The following is a 22,747-nucleotide window of genomic DNA, read 5'->3' as shown; positions in this document are numbered from 1 at the left end:
GAGATGCAGTGAGTTGTAGGGAAGGACTGAGCAAATGTGAATTAAGTCCTAGTCTCAATTCTGCTGTAGCAGTCTGCCCTGCAATGGGCCCCACTTTTCTCCGTTGTGAATTTCAGTAGATCTGACCAGATGATGAGCCAGGCCCCTTCCAAGTCTGAAGTTCAAAATCCTAACATTCCAGGCCCTGTCATCTTGAAAGAAAAGTAATATCTTTCATAAAATCTCACACAAACAAAATACACGGTCAAATATCCGAATGATTTGGAAAAAAAAAAGAGGAAAGGATATGATTTGTTATCTGGGTTATACTTTGCAGCAATTAGGCAATTCATTTGGTATTTGTTTGATTGTATAATTTAATGACGATATAAACAGCATAGTTTTGTTATTTTTTTTAAAAGACTAAAGCAAAAATGATTTAAAGCTAACAAAAGCTACTGTGACATCAGTTTGACATTCAAAGTTTGATTCTTAGCAAAACGGCCAAAGGTATCTTGACTTGATACAGAGTATATAATATAAAGACTTTTAGACCTAAAAATCTTCAAACATTATTTGAATTTAGCAAAACATAAGCAAAATTTTCATATCAAAGTGCTAAACAGTGCTGCCTTAAAGGTCACTGCAAATGAAGGGTAAAATAATGGCGTGGGAAGTGACATTTATTGTACAAATGGTTAATAAAAAGACACATTATAAATATATATGTAACCTGCTATGTTTATAGATATATATATGCTTATTTAATTTCTAATTGGTGTATCCAAGTCACCACAAACACCTCATTTGATTATTCTGTAACTCAGCCTCCAGGAGCTGGTGGTCTTGCAATAAATACAGGCAAAGCTATTACAATATAACGTGCATACAAATGTTCATACAAATAAGGACACTATGCAACAAATTATTTCGTAACAATATGGCATCAACAGTAGAAACATATAAAAGGGGCACAAACACGCAATGTTGAACCGCAACCCACTAATCTTTTCTAGTACTCACATTAATACTATGGTTGTTTTTTTTAAAAAAAAAAAAAAAAAGATGATTTTCTTGCTTTCCAAAATTGTCTCTTTAACCAATAACAAAAATTAAATTTTATATATATATATATATAAATCCTTTTCACCTCTGGTGCTTACCCTGTATGACCCAGTTCCTACTTATTTGCATGTTCTCCTTGAGGGGAAGCAAATACTTGACTGATTCTCCCAACACTTCTTGGGCTTCTGAATGGATGAACCAGACGTTGCTACGACCTTAGTGGGTTTAGAGAACTCTGTCCAGGTTGATAGGATACAATGAATGCAGTCGTATGCAATGCATTTTATAACCTGATCCCCTTCAGGACAGCTGGATAGTCATCAGGAGTCAGATTCCATCAAGAACGGCCTGAAAGTCTTAGATGGGCCACACCTCCGAAGGGTTCTACAGGGCAGGTGGATCAAGCCTCTGCTAGGAAAACGAGCGTGCCATTTGCTAACATGACTGCCTCCTTATTTTCCTATGAAATAAGGGAGTGTTCACAAACGAGACTTAGTAAGACAGCACTTTAAAAATTGCACTTGTATATGGAAGCAAACAGCCATTATCATTTTGCTAAGTCTGATTTGTAGATAATTTTCCATCTTTTGCCATTTGTTTTTGTTTTTGTTTTTGTGTTTTTTTTAAAGAATAAAGAAATGAAGGAAAGGGAATTTTCTGACTTGCTTGCATGACGTATGTACCCTTGATACAGGAAGTATATCGTAAAGGGATCAGTCTTAAGACACAGTCTACCCTGGTGAACAGCCCTTGGCTGTTCTTGTTTTTAAACACAAAGCAACCATAACTGTATTCCCCAGAAAGAGTTTTTAAACAGTTATATTATCCTTTCCCCCTCTGCTGGGATAGCATCATTCAAAAGTGCTTTGTCAGCAATTTCTTAGAAAAGCCTCATCAACTCTATCCCCCCTCCCACCCCACCCACCAAAGCCTAAATATAAAACACAACCCCAACACAATACTCTGCAAGGTTTCTGGCTTTTGATCGTAAGGAAAGGCGCCAGGAAAAAAAGAAAAGAAAAGAAAAGAAAAAGTCTTTGCGTTCTATGGGAGCTGCTTTTCCCCTGAAGGAAGGACGGAGGGGCGGGTGTTCAGAACCATCCTTTTGCTAGCTTAATGATCAGATGCCAGCAGAGCAAGGGGTTCCCTGCTCAGAAAGGCAGGGTGTCCAGGAAGAGCTTGTCGATGATAGAAGGTGGGGCCACCAAGTCCTCCAGCTTCAGGTAGAAGATGCGCTGCAGGCCCTGGGTGCAGATCTTCCTCAGTTCCACCAGTGCGCGAAGGACCTTGGGCTCGGTGGGCTCGAGGGCCTGCCCCTTCCTCTGGTGGTCCTTTAAGCTGCTTGTGATCTTGTTGCATAGCTCCTCCACTCTCTTTGGTTCTTTTAACCCATGTCGCTCTGCAGAAGGACAGAGGAGGGTAAGTTTGGGGGTGCAGGTCAAAAGGCACTAGAAGTCCTATTCAAGCTCTTTCTCCTTTCCTGCCAGATGGGTTGGGCATTTTACAACTAGAGTGCCCTTTGTGGACTGGGTGTTAGCTCAGCTAGTGGCTCTGTCAGGACCTGCTTTCGATTCCCTAGAACTGCCAGGTGTGGTGGCACACGCTTATCACCCCAGCACTGGGGAGGCAGAAATGGGCATATCCCTGAGGCTTGCTGGCCAGCCAGCCTAGCCTACTTGGCTTGGTTAGGCAGGTGCAAACCTCCCACTAAACACATAGCCCCTGTGCTTCAAGCTCAGAGGAAACACTGAAAGTGAGCTTTGAGGAGTCCTGCTTGCAGTGGGGTTGGGCAAAAAGGTTTAGTTGTTCTCCCCAAAGCATAGAACCAGGTGGCAAATTTGGCAGGAAGACTCAAGAGGTATAAAATGTTCCCAGCCTCTGACCAAGCTATCCTATTCTTGGGAATCTATCCAAAGAAGAAAGCCAACTGAAAACAACAACCTTGTATGTATGGAAGTATTTGGGGCAGCATTTATCTATTTTTCACTCCACACTCAAGAACCCAAACAAAGGAAACTCTGGGAGAGATACAGAGTTGGAGAAGAGGGGAACTGTTGAGTAAATAATGCCATGGCCATAAGATCCTAAAACGATCAGGGATAAGTCTGAAGATTATTAAACAAGATGGAAAAATATAAGTAACATTAAATGAAGAAGAGAATATGAAAGAGTACCTAGGCTGTGATTGCATTTATGTAAACATAATACTAAAAATCTGGGATTGAGGAGACTGGTTGAGCAGGCGAGGGCATTTGGTGCCAACCCTGATGATCTGAGGTTAGTCTAGGGTCTCCACACGGTAGGAGAGAAATGACTCCTCCATGTTGTCTTCTTGACCTCCACAAATGCACTGCGGAATGTACATGCATTCACACATACACACGAAATACATATGTGTAAAATTTTTTTCATCAAAGGATGAAAAGAAACAAAGTGTGAAAATAGTCATGAGAAAACTGGATGGTTCTTTTACCTTTCTTTTAAATTTCTAGGTTAGTGCTATTTGGAGAATACTGTTAAATAGAACAAGGTGGGAGATAGTCCTTCATGAAGCCCTGTCATATGTATAACATGGTCAAGCACTAACTTGCTGATATTAAATTCTATTAGCACTGAGACACATTAAATCTGATTTACAAGCCCAGGAGAGGAGGCATCTCTCACAATCAAATGCCGGTCCATTAACAGAGGCTTTCCTATCCTTCCAGGGCCTCCTGTCTCACAGAGCATCCAAGATCCCACACTCATTATCAGGATGAAGAAACTGAGCAATTTGTCGGGTGTGATGGGGGGGGCGATTGATTGTGGGACCGTAGAGCCAGACTTTCTCATGGCCAAACTCACAGACGGGAGCATGGAGTTTTCTCTGCTCTCCAGCCAGTCGCCTTGCTCAATAACTATGGCAACCATTATTTATTCAGCGAATTGAAGTGGAGATCGATACCTCCTGCCAGCTGGATCAACCAGGCCTGGAATTCCTTGAGGAATTCATAGACACTCCTGTTAGGAGCCAAAGGCACCTCACTCCTTCTTTGTTGCTGTGGCCACTCACAAGGTCTGTGGCTTCTTTAGTTTTCCGTAGGAGCGAAGATAAAAATTCAGTCTCTGTGTATACTCCTGCCAGCAAGCAGCCAGCAAGGTTTTCAGATCACCAGGGAGTCACCAAGTGTCTGGAACCTTCTCAGCAGTTTAAAATTTCTTAAAATTCTAATCACTGACATTTAGTTGAAGGGACACCCTCCCCCTCCTCCTTTGAAAATTGGCAAACAGCTACAGAGCTGAAATGCAGAGTTCATAAATACAGAGAGAGAGGGGGAGTCAGATATTTGGGTTTCTCCTTTCCTAGAGAATTATGTATAGAAGATTAAGCTTTTTCTGGGCAGAAGGGATGCAGCTCAGTGGTGGAGTACTCACCTAGGGTGTGTGATGCACTGGGTTGGATCCTCAGCAATGAACTCGCCCCCCCCCCCAGCCCCATGATTTGACCAACAAGCTTTTTGCATTGGATTTATACAATATTCATCCTGCCTTTCAGTATTTTAACTCAAGCATTATGTTTCCAAGACGTCAAAACAGAATTTATAGTCACAGTTAAGTATTAGACATGCGTCACAAACATTGTGTGTGTACGTTGGAAGGGATTCGATCCTCTTTGTTTAAATTCCCACCTAAGAGAAGACTGTCCACTCCAAGGTACTACAAAACCAGAGTCAGGTTCCAGCTAGATGGGCAGGTCAGTCATTTCAACCTGCTGATAAAACTCATCTAATAGCCCTTAGTTTATACTCTTTTACTTAGACTATTTTAGCTCAGAAAGAGACAAGATGATCCGTTATCTTTAATTAATATGTAAGAAGACTCAAAAAGTTAAGTGCATTGCCTAGGGTTGAAATTCCCAAGTGGCCAGCTTCTTTCAAACCAAATCTGGGAGAACTTCACTCATGGGCGGCTGTATCTGCCTTTCACTGCCTCTAACGGTCAGAAAGTTTCTCCTCATTCTCATATAAACCCGCCCTCCTTTAGTATCCTCTTACTTTCTGTGAATCTAATTAACTAGTGGCTAATTACTTCTTTCAATAGATGTTCATTAAGTACCGGGTCTGTGGCAAACAGAGCTATAGACAGTGGGGGAGAGCAGTGACGAAAACAGCCCACTCTACCCGTGGGGCAGTTCCCATCTAAAGACAAGTTTGGATTCCCGTGCCTGTTAGCTATCCCTGTCACAAACGGCTCTGCCGGGCAGGAGGCAGACAGGATGGAGTTGGAGGGAAAGAGGAGGTCGGAGGAGAGGAAGAAGGAAGAGAGGAGGTGAAGAGAAAAGGGGAGAGAGGGAGCGGGAGGGATTGATTGAGTGAAATAAGGAGACACTTAAGTCTATGCTCATGTTCTTCCCCTGTCAGCTAGTTAAGATCCACTCATCTCAGATCCAGTATTCCCTCAAGGAAGCTTCCTTCTTGGCTCCTAGTCTAGGTCAGATTCTCTTTATAATACAGGACATGCAAGTCTGAAATCCGATATTCATGTGACAGTCGCCTCCCTCCCTCCTTAGATTTAAGCTCCCTGGAGAAATGCCCTGTATTTGCTCACTGTGGTCCCCTCTCCTGCACCAATCCTAACACATCAGGGACACCTAATACGCGTCTGATAGATGAATCTGTAAGACGGAAGACCAAAGCTGTTTAAGAAATGATTAAATAGACATTAAATGTGGAAGTGTCTCAGATTGAAAGGATGAGTTGGGAGTTGTTAAGACACTCACAACAGTAAAGAACTTTATAAACGCTCACACTTCCCACACAGACACTCCCTCTCTGCACCTCTCAGCTCTGGCAGCTACTAGTTGGGTGACTTTGGGCCTGTTTCCACCAGCTCTGGCAGCCATTAGCTGAGAGCGACTGGGCCTGTTTCCGTCAGCTCTGTCAGCTATTATCTGGGTCTGTTTCCACGCTTCGGAAAGGGGGCTAAAGTGGTAGTTGCCTCTTGTCTTGCTGTGAGAATTAAATGATCTTTACATGCAGAGTACTTGGAATAATGCCAGGCATATAGTAGGCGCTTAATAAATACTTGCATTGTATTTAAAACTCAATTTGTTACCATCCATGTTGCCCATGGCTCTGAATTCATTTGTGTGTAAATCTCCCTCCAAACTCTTCTGGGGATCCCTTCTCGGGGAGTAGGGGGGAGCTATTAATTTAACCTATCCCAGTAACTTCAGTTACTCTCTGGGTGGTGTTCCTTACATCTGTGTTCTTCTCTCAATTCCCACTTCCTCTGGAGAAGATCTCTACTATCTGCTGCCTATGTTGTTTGAATTGCTTTTGACTGGCTTCCTTGTTGTGATCCATCCCAGGTACTTCCAAATTTATTAAACAACATCAGGACCACACATGTAAAATTCTTGGCACACTGGCTTAAACATATTAGCTATTATTAATATCAAAGAATCCCAATCACCAATAGGTTCCCTTGTTCCTTAAAGAATGGCTCCCATCCCAGCAGCATCAACATAACCTTGGAGCTTGGGAGAAATACAGAACCCTGGGCTCTGCCCGAGGCCCACACAGCCAAAACATACAACACTATGTCCAGTGCTCTGTATGCCGGGCAGAGAAGCACAACCCTAGTCAATCCTTGTCCCTCAGAGCTGCTGGGCAGCATCTCTACCCTGTGTTCACCTAGTCTCTATAAACTTCACTTCCCAAGGCAGCTTATTTTAATTTCACATGGTTCTGCCTATGAGAACTCTCTCCCAAGGGAGGTTATTCCAATTTCAAACAGTTTCGTCTCAGCTTCTTATATTGAGCTAACTTTTGCTGTTTTACAGTTCTCACTGTGGCCTCTTGGCTGATCAAAGGAGCACCAGGTTCTCTTCCTTGGAGCAGAGAGCAGTGGATGGAGAAAGAGACAGACAGTGTTTAGCAGTAGCCCATCCCCCCAGCCAGCTTTTTGAGCAGGTCTTGGGGCACTGGCCAACTTAGAGATAGCACAGTTCCAGCCAACGCGGAAGAGAAATGGGGCTGTTTGTGAAACAGCAAACGGGACTTCCTGCTCTAAACCTCACCTCTTTCTCTAGGAAGTCCTGCTGCTGCCGCAGCCAGCCTTTGGCTAGGTCACATGTCCTTGACTGACTGGTGGGCAGTCCCAGAACCCACACTGGTCAGGAAGCCACAAGTCAGCTTGAGGTGTACAAGCGCTTTCCTGTCTTTGAGTGGGTGTCTGTCTCTCCAAGACCACGGCTCTTTAAGGGTAAGGGACTATGCACCTGGCATGTGGCAGGTGTACCACAGACATCAACTGAATCCATCTAAATCGAAATTAGGCAGCTCTTGGGAAGTCAGACTATTTTCTAACAACAATGTAGGCTAAAAATAGTTTAGGTTTTCCTAATTTGAGAGATTTGCTGATATTTACAAGCCATTTGTTCAATTAATATTGGTCACGTACTAAGGTAATTTTAAAGATCAATGAAATCCTCTTTGCCCTAAGACTTTGGTTTGGGCACCAATGTATACCCCAAGTGCCTAGAATGAGCCTCAGTAGGAAGTTGTGAGTGTGTGTTCATATGTGCTTGTATATATGTGTGGGTGCATGTGTACACGTGTATGTGGAGGCTTTATCATTCTGCGTCTTAATTTTTGAGACAGAGTCTCAGTGAATCTAGAACTCTCTGAGTCAGGTAGCTGGCTGGACAGTGAGCTCCAGGGATCTCCTCTCTCTGTCCTCTCCACATTGCTGGGGTTACATGAGTGCTAGTGATTGAACCCGGGTCCTCATGCTTACACTGAGGTCATTTCCCACTGGGCTATCTCCCCAGGTTCAATAAATATTATCACACTGATGTGAACTGAATGATAAAACCCTTGCCACCACAGAAAATCATGACACTGAAAAATGTTCACAATCAGTACATGGAGTGGGAAGGGGGAATGTAATGGAACTTCTTTAGAGTCTTTCCAGCCATTGCCTGAGGGAAAGCACGCATGCAGCATTGCATATTCAAAGACTGGAGAACAATAAGCCAAGATATTGGCATCACTGCCCTGCTGTCATGAAGCCCATAAAAAGGCATAAAGAAAGAAAAGCCATGCATGTATCATATATATGCAATTGTATGGAAACTAAATACATTCATAGATTCTGAGAACAGTTAGCTCTTGATGGAAACCAACATTTAGGATAATAACAGTGAAGGTTTGGATGATTTCCCCCTCCTCTGTAGGGCTACACACTAGTTTATTCTTTATAAGAAACCTACAAATACGTGTTATTATCGGCTATGATCTTACTGTGCTCCCATTCGTGGGCTGAAGCCTAACTCTCAATGTGGTAGCATTGGGGAGGGTGCTTAGAAGGGGCCTCCAGGAGTGCTAGACAGGAATTTCTGTTGTTTATAAGTTACCCATGCTGTGGTATTTTGTTATAGCAACCTAAATGGTCTAAGACCTTATCTCTGTGAGAAAGAAAACAATAGTTTTCAGAAAAAATGAGGGATTGCCCAAAATCATGCTGCTAGGAAGTGGCCAGATAAAGACTTGAACTTAGATCTCTAATCTCCAAATCCTGAAACCGTTCCCTTTCTTTTCCAAACTATATTATTCTGCCAAATTTCACCCATACTTCCCTTTGCCATGTAGCTGATAGCTGCATTTGATGAAAATTCAGAATGGCCAGGTATTCAAAGTGAGCAGAGGAGCTTTAGAAAGACAGGGGGAGATCAGCCAACTATTGATCCCGCCGCATTCCCTAGATCTGCCTTTCTTCCTCCTCTGTCTTAGAGGTCACGTCCCAAGAAGACCAAGAAAAACAGCTAGAGGAGAAAGGGCTCATTATTTTGCCTGACAGAATACTTGAGTCTGGAAAGGAATGCCTTGGGGAATTTTCAAAAAACTCCATTTGGCCATCAAAATGTCCTCTACAATCTGACTCCAAAGGACCTGTTTGATCACATTTCCCTATTAATCACTAGATGGGAAATAAAAGCTTATAGTCCAAGGTTAATTCACAGTATGAGGCCACAAGGTAAAGGTCTCAACAGTCAGATGTTTCTCTGAAAATCCTTTACTCTTTCCCGGAGCTCAGAGACACTCAAGCTGGTGTCTCCAGAGGGAACTCCTGCCTCTGCCTGTGTGCTTGCTCCAGAACACACAGTCATTCAGAATCATAGCCTGGACTCTGTGAAATGTTCTCATCTTTCTGCTCAGGTCATGCAGAAGGAAAGTCATTGGCCGTCTACGATTTTCCCACAACCGTGCTGGGATGATTCATGGCCATACCCTGGACCTTTGGTTCCCCTGAGTTGGAACGACCTTTATGTCTACATGCTAAAGCTTTGGGAATTTATTCATGACCAGTACCTCCAGTGTTTGTAATTCCCTAAAACACAGCAATTACCCAGACTTCCTCTGCACTGGGATTAAAGGCGTGGTGTCAGGAGGTAGAGGCAGGCAGATGTCTGTGAGTTCGAGGCCAGCCTGGTCTACATAGTGAGTTCCAGGACACTTAGGGATACATAGTGAGACACTGTCGCAAAAAAACCAAAAACCCCAAACCAAACCAAACCAAACCAAATCCAAATAGAAGAGCCTAAACACTAATCACCATGCACAGAGCTCCTTGTCTTCTGTCTGAGACTACAAACTTCCTGATAGCAGGACGCATGCTCAGCTCTTCTCCTCTTTCCCACACACTGACAGCCTGGCATGGAGAGGCCGCAACACCCAATATTTATAAAATGATAAATCCACACTAACTTTCTGTTTGGAGGATTACAAGCAGATAGCAACACACTGTACCCCGTCAGTGGCAAAGAAGCAAAGTCTTCCCATTGCTCCAGTGATTTGACTTTGGCAAGAGGCAACGGTTAGGGTAGATGAATTGGGGACCCAGAAAACATGTGAAAACCACAACTATAGGGAACTTCCTGTTACTGTAGGAAGGGAGAGTGATCAGGAAGAAACTGTTTCCTGTCCCATCTCACCACTCAGTATTTTGTGAAAGGATTAGAGAGAAAGGGAGGAAGAAGAAACTAAATTAGGGGAGACATCCATGTTTGAGTAAACCGTTCAATTCCTGAAGCTGTCTTCTGGAATTGAGACTGGCTAATGGTGTAAAACCTTTTCCCTTTCACAAGTCCCTCTCTGGTTTCAGAACCAACAGTTCTGTGGATGCATTTTCTCATTCCTAGGGCTCATCTGATGCCCCACAACCACTCTTTCTGACTATAAGGCTTCCTGAGATGCCAGGGCTCTTGGGAATGCATACTCAAATGCTAGTGGATATTCACAGCAGTGGGCATTGCTTTCTAGGCTTCCCCCCCCCCCGTCTATTGTCTAATGCTTTCATGCAACCCAAACCTTCCCAGACACCAAGTCCCAAAAGTTCTGTGAGACTGGAGGGCTAATTCTGCTTGTGTAATGTGTGCAGCACCTCTGACAGCTTACTCTGTGAAGGCTGGCAGGAGTGAAGGCAGGAACTGGAGTTGCCCTGTAGGAAAGACCTACAGACAAATCACTCAGCCCATTGCCGGTCTAGCATAAGCGCTTTGTAATCACTGTCCTCCGTTGAGTCTCTCAAGTGTCTAAGGAAGTAATCACCCAACATATACTATGCTGCCTGCTTTGTTTCGTTTGAGACAGGCTGGTCTGGAACTCACCATGTAGGACAAACTAGTCTTGAGTTCATGATCCTCTTGTCCCCCGAGTGCTGGAATTATAGGTGTGAGTCATCATGCCCGACTCATACTGCCTTATAAAGCTACCAACTTTTCTTCATGACAAAGAGTTTCACTTTGCACTGGTCAAGGTTTCCAAAGAGAAGGACACGCATGAGCCCAGCTGGGGGCGGGAGGGGGGGGGCTGGGGGGGCTCTGTTATTGCCACGCCAAGGAGAAACATCAGTAGATCTAATGTCTGTCATGAATCCAGTTTGGCTACATCATCAATGTAGTTTTTTATAACCTACACTGCCACCCTATGGAACGGATGTTATTATTCCTAGTGTGTGGATGAAGAAACAGAAGCGCAGAGAAGAGAACTGTGTTACTCAATCGCCCTTGCTGATGAAACATCAGACTCCAGATTAATATAAGGGTTGCTAGAACTGGAAACCCATGCTTTTCCTGCCATGCCAAACTGCCTGGTCCTCCAGCAAATGTCTACCTGAGTGGACAGTGGGCTGGTCAGCTCTGATCACAGCACAGCACAGATGGGATGCGGAGGCCAGCACCATCTTGCTCTTAGTTCCTCCTCTGGGCTCTTTAGGTACCCGGTGTCCATTAGCTTCCACAGAGTGAGACAGAACAAGGACTGGGCCTCCTGGTCAGGCCCTCGCTGTGAGCTGCAGTCCCAACACTGCCAACTCTCTCCTGCTCTCCTCCCTCACTTGGTGCTCAAAGTCAGCTGCCACTGGAGATCATTCTAGAATGCAAGGCTGGCCATCCTGTTCCTCTCAGGACAGATCCCACCTGCCCGACTAGGTGTGGACGGCTGAGGAGAGACCCTGAGTCCTGCACCACTCTTCCTGTCAGCCAGTGGCTTCTCTTATCACCATTTCCTTTGTGAAACTTAGGTCCGTCATATTCACCGCAGCTTCAGGACATTTTTACTTACGCCTATAATCCCTCCACAGTAGCCTGGAGACACGCTCTGCTCCCTCACCTGTGATCTCTTGACACTTGGTCCCCATTCAACTCTCTGCATCCTAGGGATTAATTTACACATCCTGTCTCCTCCAGGGATGTGTCATCATCTTTGAAGACGCAGTGACATGCGAGACAGCCCCTAGGCCAGTGAGCATATATTCAGCTCCCATTTCCATAGTGACATGGCAATGAACTGGCTTTGGTCGCAGAAAGCTAATGCAGGCTCAAAAGATTTCATCTTTTGTAAATGAGGAAATTCTATACTTTGCAGTTTTGGAAGTCTAACTGTCCCGGAAATGCTGGATGGGTCCGAAATGGAGCTGAAGAGCTAGAGGACAAGGTGATCTTGGGGCTTAGTCTCATTAGTCTTGGGAGTGATGCTCTTGTGCTTGGCTCTTAAACACCGATTTTTTGGGCGCTCTGCTCTGACATCAGAAAGCCCTGTCAGTGGAATCCGTACTCTTTTGTTTTACAGTCTTGGAAGACTATGGTGGCCCTAATAAGAGCTGAGCTTCCTACCCTGGACCAAAGACCAGGAAGAATTAGTCAGGCACATGACTGGCCTGGCCTCTAGAGGCACACAAATACGTCTAACTTTGGTTCACAGAAGTTGACCTGAGCAGATGCATGTCAATAGTGCTTAGACTAGTGGTTCTCAACCTTCCTAATGCTGTAACCCCTTAATACAGTTCCTCAAGTTGTGGTGACCCCTAACCATAATATTATTTTTATTGCTACTTCATAACTGTAATTTTGCAACTGTTATGACTGGTACATATCTGATATGCAGACAGTCTTAGGCAACCCCTGTGAAAGGGTCATTTGGTACCTCCCCCCAAGGGGTCATGACTCACAGGTTGAGAACCACTGAATCAGGTAGAGCAAGGCTGCATCAGAAAGGAGAGGCCAGCTATGCTGAGGACACAATCAGTACTCCCTACCTATCTGGGAAATGTTTCCTCTAGTCAAAAGCATATCCAGTCTGAAGTGGACCCTCAGCCAATCAGCCTAGCTGGGCTTGGGTCTGACCCAGAAGATGGGGATGAGCTTCACATCCTGTCACTATCTCCCTAGGCTCTGGTATCACTGATTAAGATGCAACCTAATAAGACACTTCAGGGATGAGGGATGAAGGAGACCCAGAGCAGCAGCACCTCCAGAGCACAGGGTGATGGGACAAGTAGTGGGTGAGTAGAATAATACAGAAACTGAACATTGTGTGTGTGTGTGTGTGTGTGTGTAGGGGGGCAGAGGACATCATTGGATCCTTGGGTATCTTCCTTAGGAATACCACCTACCCTCCCTGAGATAAGAGTTTCTCATTGGCCTGGAGCTCATCCAATTAGGCAAGATTTGTTGGCCAGTGAGCCCTCAGGGATCCCCTGTCTCCACCTCCTCAGTGCTGGGGTCACAGGCAAATGCCACCACATCCAGCTTCTTTACATGGGTTCTGGGGATTGAACACAGGTCTTTGTGCTTGCCAGGCAAGTCCTTTACCACCCCAGCCATCTCCTCAGCCCCAGAAACCGAACCAGTTTTATACTTCTGTTTTTGAACGTTTTAAAAAGCCGTGGACTTGAGTTGTTTTCATTTTGACAGATAACACATTAATTCTCAACTCCCTCTCAATCAGGATTAGTAAGTGAAGCTGTCTTCCATACGCCTGTAGTTCTTTACTTTAGGTCTCTAGGCAAGAACTGGGAAGGGGCCTATAGGAATAGCAGGGTGATTAAGATTATCTTCCTGGAAACCTTTTGTAAAAACAGCCTTGAAGTAGCCAGGCCAAAAGCCAGCAGAGCTCCAGAGCAATCGGGTTTTGTTGATAACTCAATAGTTCCAACCCTCTCTCCTACAAGCTCCTAGGAGTTAAGTTGTGGACACATGCTTTCCTTATTTAAACTAGATCAAATTTGGTGGACTTCAGGAAAGGGGCAGTCATTTCCTAGTTAGCTGTGCAGAAGCCCAGAAGCCACCTGGACACAGGCAAGAGAAAAGGGGACATGGTCGGAAGCTGGCACTTACCTGTGATCATGCTCAGTGCTGACAGGCAGGCTAAGGCTTGGATATCAAGGTTCAGGCTCTGCAAATTTAAAGAAAAGTCTTTAATGGAGTCGAGCCACTCTCCAAATCCACGAAGGCACTGAAGTCGATGCAGGACAAGTCCATTGCAGAACACAAACTTATCTTCAGCAGTGTTTGACCTGGGGGTGGGCAGAGGAGGGGGAGACACATTAAATAGGTCCTCTTAGTCTGGCTAACATGGCAACATCATAATTCACAGGGGCCAACATCAGCATGGGGCAGCACTGGAAAGTGTGTGCAGTACTGCCATGAACAAAGGCGTGCTCCTGGGACCGAACAACCTGACCGTCTGTCCGTGTCTGTCTGTGATAATGTCCTTAGGGAACATGGACAGACATACCTGCTGTCTAGTGCTAGAATCAATCAGCTGCTGGCTTGTCTGGGATGGAATGTGGAGAAGCAAGCCCTCAGAGACTATCTAGGGGCAGTGGTTCCCAACCTGTCAGGTGCAACCCCCTTGGCAGGGTCGAATGACACCTTCACAGCGGTCACCTAAGACAATCTGCATATCAGACATTTGCATTACAACTCACAACAGTAGCAAAATTACAGTTATGAAGTAGCAATGCAAGTAATTGTATGTTGGGGGGTCCCAGGAGTCCCTCACAACATCAGGCCTATTAGGGTTCCCTCACAGGAGTGAGGAGAGGGTCATGAGACCCTCACCTGAGATCATAGCCACTGACTCCCTCCTGCTTCGTACACTTAGAAGCGCGTAATACTGCCGCACCCTGTTACATGCAGTCAAGGGAGGTGTTGAAGTTAATAGAAGGTAGAAAACTGACTGGAAGCGGGGGTCCATCTATGCAGCTTTGGCAAGGCCATTATCCATGCTAGGTGTGACTTTTCAGCGATACATCTTTGGGGGGGCACACACTCCTGAAACCAAACCCTCACGTATGCCCCTATTAACCCAGTAAATGTACGGGTTCCCCATCCTGAACTTGGACACAAGCCTTTCTTTGCCCTGTTGTTGGCCCTTCTCTGGGGTGAATAGACCTTTGTTATGAGGTTTCCTCAAGAAAAGTCATACAATGGCCTCTCTCTGCAGTGAACAGGAGACTTCCCTTTGGGGCTCCCGAGTCAAGGCTGCTCCCTTATTTTCTTCAATGCCAGAAGCTGATAAGGCCGGAGGCTAGACACTACAGTTCCATTATGCAAATTCAAAGCAACAAGTTTCTCCAAGTGCCGATCACAGAGTCCGAGGTGGCAGAGAACACTACCTCCTTGAACTAAAATAAGGGGGCCACAGGAGGGTGTTTCTAAACTTGCTAATGGTTTATACTGTGTCTGCAACCATCCCCTTTCTCCCTCATAAAAGGGGCCCTGAAATCTCGGCTTGGCCATGATGGCTTAGCAGGGTAACCTTGGGCCCTCCTTTCATCTCTCTGGACTTCCTTTCTCTTATCTATGGAACAGGAATTTAATCATAATTTCCTAAGGTTGCAGAGGGAATTAAAGAAAATGAAGATTTTTTTTGAAAGCCCACGCACAGTGCCTAGCACACAAGAGGATTCAGAGTATTAGGTGTAGCTACTTCTCAATTCTGTGGGATCCTTACTCTAATCTTGGCTTTTCCTTAACTTTGAAATATCGTGCTCCATATTTCTCTCTCTAGGTCAATCGCACACACAAGCCAGTGTCTTTCTAACCACGCTTCTGGATGAATAGCTTTATTCATTCCTTCACTCAGCCGGTATTTACTGAGCACCAAGGATGAGCTGTTCCTGGAGACAGGCACTACAGAGAGCTTGGTGAAGTGTGGCGTCCACCTGCATGGAGCTTATCTTCAGCCTAATCCTTTGCCATGTGCCTCAGATGACAGGCACGTCTCTCCCAGCTCTCATGCACTGGATTGGCTGCAAATTAAGCTAAACTTTGGCACTCTAGCTACAGCTCTATCCCATCTCTGCCTCAGATCCCGCCATACAGGGGGCAGATGGACAGAATGTTTCTACCTCAGAGTTTGAACGTGGACATTCAACCATTGGCTTCAGAATCAAGAGAGTATAGCTAAAATGCAGATTTCAGTATTATTCTGTAGCCACTAGTTCAAGGCACAGGAGCTACACTTTACGCAGGAGTTTCTGATGCTACAATATGAAATGGAAACAGGTGGTAGAGAAGAGAAAGAGGGGAATGATCATTTTTCTTATAATATCTGGTGAAATACAGGTACTATCTCTGAAATATGTATTGAAATGAAGCAAGGAAGATGGAATATGCCCTGGGTGGTGAACAAAAACATCCATACACACACACACACACACACACACACACACACACACACACACACACACACGACATGTGTGGAGAGGAGCGTAGGTCTGAAGTTGAAGTTATTTGAAAAGTCACTTCCTATTGGGCATGGCAGTGCACCCCTGAGTCCCCAGCACTCTGGAGGTTGGAACAGGGAAGATTCCAAGCTCAAGGTCAGCTGTGAGTCTAAGGTCAGGCTAAGCTACCTAGTGGACCTATTTATCTATGAATGAATGAATAAATGAATGAATGAAGAAAAAAAGAAAGAAATGATAGCTAGCTAGCTAGATGATAGACAGAATTCACATCCTCCTCATGTTTGCTGCCACTGAACACTAAAGAGTGGACCAAATCTTTTGACCCAAGAACTCAGCTGTCGAACTTTCAGAGGCCCTTCAAGAATGTTGCAACAATCACTTGTGAAATAGAAACTCATAAGGCAAACCCAGCATTTCCACAAACACCATCTGCACCCTGAGAACAGTCCTAGAGCCACAGACTTAAGGGACCATCACATCCATCCTCTATTTTGCGTAGAAAAGATCTGGATTCCTAGTGAGGCAACACTCTGCTCAGAGCCTTATACTGTGTCTACTCCTGGTGGACCTCAGACTGGAACCCAGGATCCTGGATCCCACTCCATCATTCTTTCTAGTCCCCACTGCTCAGTGTTTTAATGTTTGAATACATTTCATCTCTATTTCTTCAATAAACCCCCCACTGTTACAAATGAGAAGGCTGAGGGAAGATAAAATAATAGAACATACCTGATGGAAAGTCTGAGAACAAACAGCTCCAAAAAGGCTGATTCTATAAGTAACGTCTGATCTTCTTTGGGGAGATCAGTGAATCCTGGGATCTTTTCTGCCCAGCTTCTGGACACGTCAATGGAGGCCGTCAGGAGGTTGTAGAACTGCTGCACGTGCTCAGCATCTGTGCCGGCAGTGGCCTGGTCAGTGGGACAGTACTGGAAAATAATGCACAGACAGCATTAACCTGATTGCATGGGGATGGCGCCATCTTTTGAGACTGGCTCTGCCCAGATGTCAATGCCTAAATCTTAGCCCCCTTTATAAAACCTATTAACATTCACAGCCTCATCTGATCCTCCAATGGCCCTGGGACATAAAATAAAATGAATTTATTGTTATTATCCAATAGATAAAAGTCCCTTCAAGTCTCATCAGTGCAGGGGTTTGTCGATGTCATCTGGGGAGTTTTATAAAGCACTAGTGTCTCAGTTCTACCCCCAGAGAGGCCAATATAAGTGATCTGGAGTGAGGTCTGCCCGTTGGGAACTTTAAAAGCTCCACAGATGATACCACAGAGCATCCCATGGGAGAAACCATTGCCCACATGGAAGCCATTGCCCTAGGGTCTTGGGTCTGAGTAGGCCTTCTGGCTCCATGGGTTCTGCTGTAGCATTGTGGCATACCAAAAAGATGCCCTCAGTAAGGAGCCAGAGATTTTTAAAGTATAGTTTCTAGACCAGTAGTGTCAGCAACACTGGGTATTGTGCTAGAAATGGCAATCCCAGGACTGCTTCATCAGAAACTCTGGAGGTGGGTCCAACAGACTGCTTCTTATCAAAGCTGAGGGTTCTAATGTACATGGAAGTGTGAAAATCACATAGTTAACCAATAGGAGAAAAGATGATTAACTTTTGCTAGCTGCTGATGGATTGCTATGAGATAAATCTGGAAGTGTATGTGTTGGGTGGGGAGTTCCTCTGTTGCAGAGCCCAGACAGCTGTATGCCACCAGACTTGGGGATTGTGACTGCTTGTATTAATCAAAATCAGACAAAAACAAAAGTTTAGTTTCTTATCACACTAGCCATATTTCAGGTGCTTAACTGTCATGTGGGGTAGGGTACATGTTCCTCATCACAGAAAGACATACTAGATAGCACAGACCTAGGAACCTGGGGGTAGAAGGTAGGGAGAAGAGGAAGACAGAGGAGGAGGGAGGAGGAGGAGGAAGAGGAGGGGGAGGAGGTCTCTTCCAAGCTTTGGGCTACTCTGGTAAAGGTACAGCTTGCCTGACTCAATGGAGGCAAAACCGCTTCTGCATCAGGCAGGATGATCTACGTGGCACAATAAAGACCAAGGGAAGACGATAACACAGAGATGTGAGAGCTGCAGTGTGAACAGGTGCACCACTGCCTTCCCTGGTGTTCACCTGGAAGAGCAGCTCTGTAGCCCCGCCCCTTGACCCTCACCGGGCAGGGCTTTTCCTCCTTATTTTATAGGTGAGGAGACTGAGGCTCAGACGAGCTGTGAAACTTTCCTGGGTTACATAAGTGACAACGGTAAGCTAGGGCTTAAGGCCTGGGATTTTAAGTCCTATGCCTCTTGACTTCGGTTTTTATATTTTGAGACAGGGTCTTACTATGGGGCCACGGCTGGCCTAAAACTCACTACATAGACCACTACATAGGCTGACCTCAAACTTGCAGCAATCCTCCTGCCTCTGCCTCCTGTGTACTGGGACTACAAGCTGACTGTTAATATGTCTGATGTTGGCTGGGGACGCAGCTTACTACTTACACGGAATGATTAAGGCTCTGATGTTTAATCCTCAGCACCCCTCACATGTTCCGAAAAGGCTTGGATGCAAAGGATCAGACTCACACCTTGTACATGTTAGGTAGGTGCTCTATCACTGAACTACATCCCCACTGACTTTATTTCTTTTTAGTGCAAGAATAGTCAGGGTGGGTGCCTCAGTTTGCCACAAAGCCCAGACCTGATTGGAGGAGAAACAGCTGACGAGCAGCCAATGGACAGCAAGGCACTCCTGCCTCATGTGAAGAGCCACTAGAAGTAAATGGGTCTGTTTTTTCTGTTTACCCAGAAGCAGTAAGTCAGGAATGTATAGACATCAGATGTTGAGCCCACAGACCTTTACCCTATTTGGGCTCCTAGTTAGTAAAATACTGTAGTGGGGTCCAGTTTTCTTCTCTATGGAGTAGAGATAATGACATCTTTGAAGCTCTTTTGTGTTTCCTTGGGAAGGGCCTGAGATGTAGAGTGAGTTAAAAAGCAGATGACAGTGATGTTACTGATAAAGCGTTCCGACAGGGTCACCACCCCTCACCTTCCACATTTATTGAATGGAGACTGCACTGTATTAAGCAGAAGCTTTCTCATTTTCACCTTAACCTTCCAAGATCTTGTAACATCAGGTCTAGTTCAGAGCCTTGCTTCCTTTGTCCCCAACAATCCCACAGTTTGCCTGGGATTTTATGAGGTCTCAGATACTGGGTGATATCACGGAGCATGGGAACAAGTCCAGGAAACAGAGGCAGCTCCCTTCTGGAGGACATTTGGAAAGACTATGAGACCCTGAGTGAGTCCGCCATCTTTTTTTTTTTTTTTTTAAACATGTACTCTCTTAACTGGAGAAGAGTTGAGAAAAGAGATCAGCTGTGCATCTCTAGACAAATCACAGAGCAACTGCTCTGTGCCCATTGTAGTCTCTGGGTGCCCAGCAGATTAGCTAATTGCTATGATTCCCCTGCCTTGTGCATTCAAAAGTTGTAAATACTGCTAAGTCACACCACGCATGATGTTATGGCCTAGACTTGGATGCTGGTCCTGCATGAGTTTGTTTTTCAATAGTGGGTTGAGTGGAGGGAGAAAAACCTAAAGGACTTGCAAACTCCCCACTGGGAATAGGAACTGCAATTTACCACATCCTGCATTGGCTTCCCCAAAACCAGGGCTCAGGAATCAACAACAGTTCTGTTTCCAGGATTTGCTCAGAACCCACCAGAGCAAGCAGTTTTCACCAGGGTTCTCTGCAGGCCCAAGCCCTGCTGGGCTTACAGTTCATGCCTCCTGCAATGGTAAGAGCAGTCCCTGCCTGCTTGGGGCATGAACTTTACTTTGACAGAACTCAACAAGGAAAAAACAAAACAAAACGAAACAAAACAAAACACAGAACAAAAACCCGCAGGCCCAGCTTGCCTGACTGTAAACCCTTTGGGATTCACCTGCAGTCATTCTTGTCCAAGTCCCAGAATTCTGGAACCAAAATCAGACGCAACCTGAGCTACCAGCAGCAGTTGGGGAGAGAAGGATCATATGTATGTGCCTCTGAACATAGAATTTCAAGAGACAGGCCAAAGCTTCCAGATACTCTGCCTGGCCGAGCCACTTAACTCTGGAAGTGGAAGAGCTGGACCCTGATCTGTGCCTGCATACAGTCCCTACAACTCTGGGCAAGATACCCTAAGGTTCATTGATTATTCCACTGAAACATAGGTCAAATAGAGAAAGATTTTTTAAACGAACGTTTCTCTCTGTCTCTGCTAGTGTTTAATGCCAGCCTATCAGGACACTTGACCCATCAGAGTATGGCTTTAGCTCTAGTCGAGATATAGCAGCACCTTCACTGACAGCCACAGCAGATGGAGACTTCTACAAAGGCCCTAGAAGGAGAATTGTTTGCTGTACACAACAGCAAATGGATACGGGTTTTAACCCAAACAGCCTGCACAATGCATTCAGCAGCAACTGTGGGGGTCAGGTTTCAGCAGTGGCCCAGGCCTATAAGTTATTCAGCTAGAGAAAAGCACTCTGAAAAATTAGTCATGTGATGCTTTAATAGCAGAATGGAGCTGAATATGTATCACACTTTCAGCCCTTGATAAATATGCGAAATATACGAAGGAAATGGATTCCCTCCCCACACCCCTCAGTATGTGACTTTTCTCTCAGCCTTCATATCTCATAGATGATAGATGTGATCATTATATGAGTCAAACTGTGTATACATAGTCTTGGGTTTTTGTACTTTAAAGAGTGCCATTTTGGGGCTGGAGAAATGGCTGAGTGCATAAAACACTTGCTATGCAATCATGAAGAACTTCTATAAAACTCAGGTAGACATGATGGTCCACCCATAATCCTAACCTGCTAAAGGTGTAGGAGACAAGGGGTCCCTGAAGCAAGCTGGCTAGCTAGATTAGCTAGCTCCAGGTTCACGAGAGACCCTGCCTCAAAACATATGGTGGAGAGTAATGGAGGAAGACACCAGATATCAGCCTTTGGACTCCACAAGCCATGTGCATGTTCACCCCACACATGCACCCACGAACATTGGAACACATGCATATACTACACATATGCTGATAAATAAAATAAAATTAAAGTGACATTTTAAAAATTGGTAGTGAAAAAGATTGGTGATGAATATATTTTTTCCCAACTTTCTTCTTTTTTTGATCTGTCTGTATCCCTCTATTAGAAAAACTAAAAGCAAAGCAAAACAAAACAAAATAAAAAATCAGAACCCAAAAAGTGTCCCTCCTGCCTCTAATGGTATTACTGCAGGTGATGTTTTCAGTACCTGTTTTCTCTTTCAATGGCAGGTAAGCTCCAAGAGGGCAGAGCCTTGTCAGATCCACCATCCATGTGCCCCCTGCCCTATATATTTGTTAAGTGAATTTAGCGCTTCCTGGAAATTTTATAGTTCATTCTTTCTCGTCCCTAAGAAAAACTGGGGCATTCAAAGTAAAGTTGAATTGTCATTATTAAACTACATTGGTGACTCCCAAACCTTACAAAGCCAAAGAATCATCTGAGGATCCTCAAGATAAAGATTATTTCTGGCCTCCTGCTTTCAAGTGTGACCGGGGGGGGGGGGGGGAGACCTGCATGTTAAAGCAAACACTGCTGTTCTTTGTGGTTGAGGCACTCTGGGTACCACATCCAAGGAGATGCTGGCCTGGAGGTAGTCTGGGTACCACACCCAGGGAGATGCTGGCCTGGAGGTAGTCTGGGTACCACACCCAGGGAGATGCTGGCCTGGAGGCAGTCTGGGTACCACACTCAGGGAGATGCTGGCCTGGAGGTAGTCTGGGTACCACACCCAGGGAGATCCTGGCCTGGAGGTAGTCTGGGTACCACACCCAGGGAGATGCTGGCCTGGAGGCAGTCTGGGTACCATACCCAGGGAAACTCTGGTCCATACTCATAGTGGAACTCTAGGTAGCAGCTGCAGTGATGGGAGGGTTAGGGAATAAGAGGACTAGGAGGGATCACAGCAGTGCACTTGGTCTAACCTCTCCACCATTCAAACTGCAGGTCTTCGTGGTGGGAGCTGGCCGATGTCACTCAGTGAATTGCCTGGGAAACGTCTTCCCCAAAGCGTCTTGAAACCAGTATTTTGCAGCCTTCATGCTGTGGTCTCTGTAAGTCTAACATGTGGTAGGCATGTTGGGTCTTAAGGCTATCTCATTAGCATTTAAGTGACATTTGCTGGTGTCTGGTTTGATGTGAACAATGGTTCTCGTAGCTGCAGTCTGTTACTGCACTAAGTGGCACGGATTACCAGAAAACATCCTAGCGTGCTGAAAAATACTTGGAATGACCAGCTAATGAGGACATTAAGTATATTTCCTCATTAGTAATTATGCGGGCGCTGAAGCCAAGCCCGGTATCTATATATACTCGTATTGCTAAATTAAAAGCAACTGTGGGGCAGGGAATAGCAGCATCGCGGGGAGAAACAAATCAAATGTGACATGTTTTGACTGCGCTGATGTACAATGATCTGAGCTCATTTTTGAGGGAGAGAAGTTTGGCCCACAGGAGAAGTGAAGGCTCCAGAGCCAGGAATGCGTCACAGAGCTCAGGAGTGCTCATCCTGGCCTCTTAAAACATTCACTCCCTCTGTGACTTGGAACACAATCCTTCCTTTTTCCACATTCAGGGAG

At 45.2% G+C, this 22,747-nt stretch overlaps 1 protein-coding gene across 1 annotated transcript in view; it reads right to left on the bottom strand.

Moving 5' to 3' along the window:
* Positions 1 to 2,098: 2,098 nt before the first annotated feature.
* The window catches only part of Nr4a3 (nuclear receptor subfamily 4 group A member 3), a 33,174-nt gene continuing 12,525 nt past the window's right edge, over positions 2,099 to 22,747 (bottom strand). The window contains exons 5-7 of the mRNA XM_059255752.1: positions 16,792 to 16,991; positions 13,706 to 13,884; positions 2,099 to 2,443 (exon numbers count right to left, since the gene is read on the bottom strand). Of these exons, the coding sequence (XP_059111735.1) occupies positions 2,196 to 2,443; positions 13,706 to 13,884; positions 16,792 to 16,991 (627 nt within the window). The 3' untranslated portion in view covers positions 2,099 to 2,195. The remainder of the gene's footprint in view (positions 2,444 to 13,705; positions 13,885 to 16,791; positions 16,992 to 22,747) is intronic.

The sequence above is a fragment of the Peromyscus eremicus genome, chromosome 2, assembly GCF_949786415.1.
Source record: "Peromyscus eremicus chromosome 2, PerEre_H2_v1, whole genome shotgun sequence".
Classification (NCBI taxonomy): Eukaryota; Metazoa; Chordata; class Mammalia; order Rodentia; family Cricetidae; genus Peromyscus; species Peromyscus eremicus.
This window is presented reverse-complemented; position numbering and strand designations above follow the sequence as displayed.